We start from the raw sequence: 6,420 nt of genomic DNA on the forward strand, positions 1-6,420 counted from the left end.
AAATGAGTTTCACACCCCTGGTTTAAATGATGCTGGATAAGAAGAGAAAAAGGTGCAGGCTACTGTGCGCACCGCTTACATCTTCCTCCTGGTCGTATCCACGGTCTGCCGGAGTTTCTCCAGCCCCTCCCCCACCCTCGCAGAGTTCTGAATCAGGGACAGGTTCTGCTCCGTCAGCTCTGACATCAGGTCCAGTAGCTGCTGGGGATCGGTGAAGTAAAGCTCTGGCTTATCCTGAATGGAGGGACGTCAAAGGTGAAAACTGCAGATAAAACACTCCAAAGGTAAGACGTTCTGGTGAGGGGAAACTGACCTCTAAACTGTCAGAATCCGGTGAACAGGTTTTCTCTCTGAAATATGTAAAGACAAAGTTTTAATTGAATACGTTTCATAAATCATTCCCAATTTCCTACCACAAGAGGGAGCTGCACACAAGAAAACGAGTGTCCAGAATTCACCTGTTATCGTTGTAAATCTGGGTAATGGTAAACATATCTACAGATACAATGCAGTGTGTTAAACTTACAGCCAATATTTAATAAATATAAGTGTAGTTAAATAAAAGGTTAAATAAAATCTGATTTAAGATTCTGTTGCTCCACAATAAGCAAAAGTAAATTTGTCCCACTTTTACTTGCCAGTGCAATTTGCTAACTTTTCACCAATTTATTGCAGAAATCATTTTCCAGCCAATAACACTCAGGACACATGCCAGTGTTTGATCAGTTATTCTGTAATTTAACAAACTTCAGCGTATCTATGGCCAACTTACATTTTAAAAACCCATCTAAGACATTTTAAAGCCTTCATGTTAGCCACATGAATTTAAGACTTTTTTAAAACACTCTTTAAGGACACGAACACATCTGGCTGTGTGCAACAGTAAAAACTTAAATACATCCATTGAGTGTTACATGGAAAATATGAACAAATTAAGATGTCCTGGTGTATAGCACAGAGGGCAGATGGTTAGAAGTGTGTGTAAGTGCTCTTGCAGTGTGTCACTTTGAGCAGAGGACAACCTGGTCGCTCTGACAGGGGGAAGCTTCCTCTCCAAACCTGCGGATAGGCAAACAGGAAACACACGAATAAATGATTGCTTTTAACCAGCAAAATGCATCTCGCGAGCAGAAACGATTAAATTAGCAATCAACTAGAGCAACACTAAATTGTTATTCCAAATACCCGTCTCAGTAGGTTCCACTTCCTGTCCGTCATTCTGTTCGGACAACGTTTTAGCCTTTGAGTCTTTGCTCTTCTTCTCATCCTGCCACTCTGGAGGAGAAAGTCTGAACAGGAAGTCTTTGTACTTCAGGTAGTCTGTCAGAGCGTCTTCATACTTCTCTAGTTCACTATGAAATAGTGATAATAATAATAATTTAAAAAAAAAGCACAACACAGATATCTAGTTGCAGTTTTGTCACCTCTCGGATACTTCCGTGCTCTGAATAATGTCATATAACGTACAAGTGTTTGTACTCTAAGGACTTTTTCATATTTCGCCACTTCATAACCACAAGCTAGACATCTAAAAAGTGTGTGGTGGATTCGTGTTTCCCCACCTTAAGGCTGTTTGTTTTGTTTTGTTGTTTTTATTCACACAAGAACAAAACTAACACTGTTCATGCTTTATTTGAGCAGAGGAAGAGAAGCAGGTCAGAGGTGAAGTATCAAAATGTGACTGCTACCTTTGAATGGTCCTCATTTCAGCGGTCAGCTTCTTGATTACGGCATTCTTCTCCTGTTTTGATTTTTCCTCCCGTTCAAAACTGAAAGCATACAGATGCGTGTGTTAGTTAGAGCGATATCCTAAAACAACATCCTGTTGTCCCAAAGTGAAGACGTTCACGGTTACACCCACAGAGCTCTGGCTTCCACTGACTTCCTCTCATTCTCCCTGAGGAACTCTTCAAACTTTTGGTTGTCCCTTTCAATGAGCTTCTCAAGTTGCTTCAACTTTCTTTCCTCTTTTGCAATGGCCTTCTCCATCTTCAGGATCTCAGACCGTTTAGTCATCAGAGACAACTAAAAAAAAAAAACCCAAAAGATAAGGAGGACATATTACAACCTGCCTCTATTATTCTCCTGGAATTCGGAGAATCTGTTTTCTGTAAGTAAAGCTATAACCTTTGATTCTCTCGTGTCGTTTATAGGAAACATTTCAAGGCAAAACTGAAGCCTTCTTGAGATTTCACTGTTTACTTTAGAATGTTCCCTTAATTAAAACTAAAATAGGAATGGTTTCTGTTTGGCGCCAGGATTAGACAGACTCCGACTGCGAGTCCAAATCCTTTTCCACTGTCTAAAACAATTCACCTCCAAGACTGCTTGTTGCCGTTCCATGAGGAGTAATTCATGTCTGCTTTCTTTTGTGAGTTTCTCTGTTGAGAGAGGAAAACATGACAGCTGAGTTCTGCACGACGTCACAAATGGCATTTTTGACAAATGTGGACAAATTTGTCGACACCCACAGTAAAATGCATAACGAGCTCCTTAACAAAGACCTGAGAGGTGAATCTTTGACCACTTCTCTTGACATCTCTTGATTCCCCCAGTCACATATCCTTATGAATGTTTTTGTTTTTCTGCCATGCCTTCTCGAGCGGAAGAAAAATAGCTAAAAAGCACTTCAGTCACATGTGGGGGGTTCCCCAAGGGTCTCTCTTGTTTAACGTCCACACACTCCATCTAGCTCTACATTACCACATCGCCAGGTAACCGTGAACCCATTAAAGCACTCAGAATTTGTTTTGAACAAATCAATGCATAACTTTCTTCTGCTAAACTGAACGAAGTCGTTATTTTTGGACCTAATGAGAAACGATCAATATCTTCCAGCTATAAGAGCCAGAAGCTACTGATCAGGAATTAAATCTGATCAGTAGTAATGATGGACTCAAACCTTTCAGAAACATTTCAGGAGTTAAAACTTGAACTGATGTCCCAGCAAGATCTTGGCTAGGCACCAAAACACATTACAGCTCTGCTGTTGTTGGTTCAGGTCTAGAATCAGAACCAAACATGGAGTTTTTCTGCTCCTCTAATCTGGAACAAACTTCCAGAAAACTCTCAAACAACCAGAACACTTGAGTTCCTTTAAATCAAAACCTATTAGTTTAGAATTGCTTCTGGTTAATAATAACTGGAACATCTTCAATTTTAGTCCATATTCCCATTTCCCTCCCCCCCTTCATTATGACATTGCTGTGTAACGTTTTATGCTATTATCATAAAAAGCACTTTGAATTGCCCAGTGGCTGAAATGTGACGATGACAAACAAGATTTACATTTATCATATAACTGAGTCGTTACATTGCTAGTGTTCCAGTAATCGCGCCACAGTTTGTTGTTTTGTTAGAAACAAACGTTTCATGACGTGGAATTTTTTTCCACTGAATAAAACTCAGAATTTTCCTCAAATTTTCCATGAAAGATTACGCTACTACCATAAAAGAAATACTTTTCTTTTTAAGGCTCTTTACACAGTTTTATCACAGTCATCAAGAGATACGCCCACAACTGATTAACATTGTATAAAAGCTGAACTTCTCCACCCTTTCCTTGCGCTACCTTCTTTCGCTGTGGTGATTTTCAGCTTGTGTGTGCTCCGCGTTTGTTTAGGGAAAGCTGCTTTACTCCTGATTTGCTTCAGACTTTTCTTCTTCTCGCTTTCCTCCTCCCCCTCCTCCTCCAGTTCTCCCACCAGCTCATTCTTCAGCTTGGCCAGCGCTCTCGCAGCGTGGGTTGCCTTTTCTTCAATTGGCAGCGCCAGAAATTTTCGCATCTCCTGAGCACCAAAGAAAATAAATTAAAAAATTAAAAAATACGGTTTAGGGGGAGAGAAGCTTGACTTCGACACGACTAAATCAATTTTTTTGCCGCAAACGTGGAAGTGCAGGAGCACTGCAGAGAAGGGGGAAAGTTACAATTTGTGACGAAGCACACACAGACCTCTCTACGGTTTGCCGTTTCCTCTGCAGTCAGCGCAAAAACGGTCTTGTTGTTTGGCACTTTATATGGGCTCTGTTGTGGCCTCCTCCTCCTCATTTCTGCACACAGGAATGATGAAAAAAAAGAATACATATGCTAATAGGAGTTTAATTATCTCACTTTTTTTCACTGGAGATTTGTTATTTTATACCTGCTTTTTGTAATTTGGCAGCAACATCAGCCTCTGATACCAAACCCCTGTCTGCTCCGTCAGCTGAAAACACAAATGTTGCAACGGTACAGTGGGTGTGCTGGTATACTCTAAGTGTGAATGCTTAGCATCCTACCAGAAACATACAGGGATGCGGTGAAGACATTTTTATTTCTGTTGTCCAGAGCCAAACCAGATCACCCTTTAATTCTGCCGTAAAAAAAAGACACATAAGACAAAAGATAGAAAAATCAAAGGTCAAGTATTGGTATTAATCAAAGCATTATTGAGATTGTTTTGTATTGATGTTTGTATAAATTTTTCTTTAAATTTCTAAATTTAAAGAAAAACTTATTTGCTGTTTTTGGGTTGCAAAGCGGATGGATGCCTGATAAGTATAACTTTACTTCATGTTATGTGTTTGATGTAGCAAAGCTCATATTTAAATATTTTCATCTTAAATCTAAAAAGTAACTCTCACTGTGGCTCACTCAAATCCCATGGGCTTTGAGATATTGTTTCCTGAATGATAAATGAGTCAATGATTTTATTTCTCATCCATTCTTAAATTTCCAAATAATTTTTATTAACAGGTCTATCTTTATTCAGGCCGAGGTGAAAGCTGAACTTGGTTTTCCCTAAAATGTTTGTTAACCACAAGTAAACCTCGATTAATTCATTATGGCAATCAATTTTCACATGTTTCCCCCCCTAAAAAACACTGTTGGAAAACTTTAAATCAATTATATGACTAGAATATTCAAATGTGACAAAAAGCAAAAGAGAAAAAAATCAAATAGCTAGCCATTTGAAGTAGGTTTATACCGTTTCTTGCCTAAAACAAATTAGAAAACAGCTGACAGTGCAAGATAAATACAGGCTTTGCCAGGCTAGCCTAAATTAAGCTTAAATTTCTCTCTTTTTCCTGAAGAACAAACAGAAAAATTTTGCTGTTCAAGATTAAGAACACGTCTTACGCTTGATGGAAATAACAAAAAGTCATCCTGCCACGTGAACGGGTTGGTTTTAATGACTTAAAAACCGAAGAATTCACCTACCTTGAAGATTCTAGAAGGACTTGTGTTCTGTTGGCATGGCAACCGGTGCCTTTACGGTCTCTTTCGTATAATTCTGTCAACTACTTCCGTGTTTTCTGTGACTTCAGAACAAGACAAACCAAATGGAATAAGCTTGTAAAATAAAACCTTGTCATTATTATTATTACTTACAAACAAGAAAGAAAATGCTTTAAATCCCTGATATAAACGTTCATAATTTGAAAAATACTGCTAAACTTTTAGCTTGTTACGTTTCTTTTTTTTGGATAACAAAAAAAGGGGGAAAAAAATGTCTAGGAAAAATGCTGCTTGCTTGTGAAGTCAGACGAAAATAAATGTCTCTCGATAAAAACCAACAAGAAGAAGCTGCTATTCTGCATATATTGATGAAAGCTACTTCAAACACTACTTTAATTTGTTGTTAATAAATAGAAAACCCACCATAACGCTGCTCCTAAGCAAAGAAACAAAAAAGAGAAGAAATTCAACACCAAGATCGAGTTGTAAGACAGACTTTGTGTACCGTTGTCATAGCAACTGCTGCCTTTTCAGTCCCTCGGGACTTTTTGCCAATTACCTCCATGTTTTCTGCAGCTCTAAAACTGTCAAGTAAAAGTCTAACAAAGTTAATTGAACGAACTTGTAAAAACACCGTCCTCTTGGTGCCATTTCTTTAAAATACAGCAATTAGAAATGTAAACTTTGAAGCTCGCCATTTGAGGACCACGGTCTCTCCACTAGATGGCAGCCAACCATTACATTCAAACTGCAGCAAAACTTAAAATAATCTCCGCGGTGTGTATAGAGTCACTGTTTTCAGGCACATTCCAGATTAAAAACCTCGTTGCTACCAGGACACACGGGCATGTTCTTTATATAAGCAGAATCTGAAACAGTTCTCGCTTCCTTCAAAGTGTTGATCACCAACACTTGTCTTAGTCTATGCTTTGTGCCAGTGAATATACTTAGAACACCATACTGTATATTGCATCCCACGCATCCACACATGACCCCGCGCATCTCTGCTCAACATAGCAGCCCACGCACTACAGTTACTTGTAGGAAATCCCGCTGTCAGATTGTCGGGTTAAAGTATCACTCAGTCACTCACACACACACACACACACACACACACACACACACACACACACACACACACACACACAATTGGGCGAGTGTTTGCTCACGCACCAGCACAAGGCCATGTTGTTGTATAAGAA

General features: G+C 39.1%; 1 protein-coding gene across 3 annotated transcripts in view; it reads right to left on the reverse strand.

Annotated features, from left to right (window-relative positions):
- The window catches only part of LOC106957963 (coiled-coil domain-containing protein 37-like), an 11,343-nt gene extending 5,622 nt beyond the window's left edge, over positions 1 to 5,721 (reverse strand). The window contains exons 1-13 of one of the 3 annotated variants that reach the window (XM_015049577.1): positions 5,642 to 5,721; positions 5,201 to 5,301; positions 4,290 to 4,352; positions 4,143 to 4,205; positions 3,953 to 4,050; positions 3,572 to 3,788; positions 2,317 to 2,381; positions 1,862 to 2,025; positions 1,689 to 1,769; positions 1,186 to 1,352; positions 1,023 to 1,059; positions 314 to 350; positions 80 to 234 (exon numbers count right to left, since the gene is read on the reverse strand). In XM_015049577.1, the coding sequence (XP_014905063.1) occupies positions 80 to 234; positions 314 to 350; positions 1,023 to 1,059; positions 1,186 to 1,352; positions 1,689 to 1,769; positions 1,862 to 2,025; positions 2,317 to 2,381; positions 3,572 to 3,788; positions 3,953 to 4,050; positions 4,143 to 4,205; positions 4,290 to 4,308 (1,103 nt within the window). In that variant the 5' untranslated portion in view covers positions 4,309 to 4,352; positions 5,201 to 5,301; positions 5,642 to 5,721. Of the gene's footprint in view, positions 1 to 79; positions 235 to 313; positions 351 to 1,022; positions 1,060 to 1,185; positions 1,353 to 1,688; positions 1,770 to 1,861; positions 2,026 to 2,316; positions 2,382 to 3,571; positions 3,789 to 3,952; positions 4,051 to 4,142; positions 4,206 to 4,278; positions 4,353 to 5,196; positions 5,302 to 5,641 lie in introns of all 3 variants that reach the window. The other 2 variants (XM_015049576.1, XM_015049578.1) reach the window with 2 other exon arrangements.
- Between the last annotated feature and the right edge of the window lie 699 nt (positions 5,722 to 6,420).

Source organism: Poecilia latipinna, unplaced genomic scaffold (genome assembly GCF_001443285.1).
Source record: "Poecilia latipinna isolate Pla-1442-1.1 unplaced genomic scaffold, P_latipinna-1.0 Scaffold951, whole genome shotgun sequence".
Taxonomy (NCBI): domain Eukaryota; kingdom Metazoa; phylum Chordata; class Actinopteri; order Cyprinodontiformes; family Poeciliidae; genus Poecilia; species Poecilia latipinna.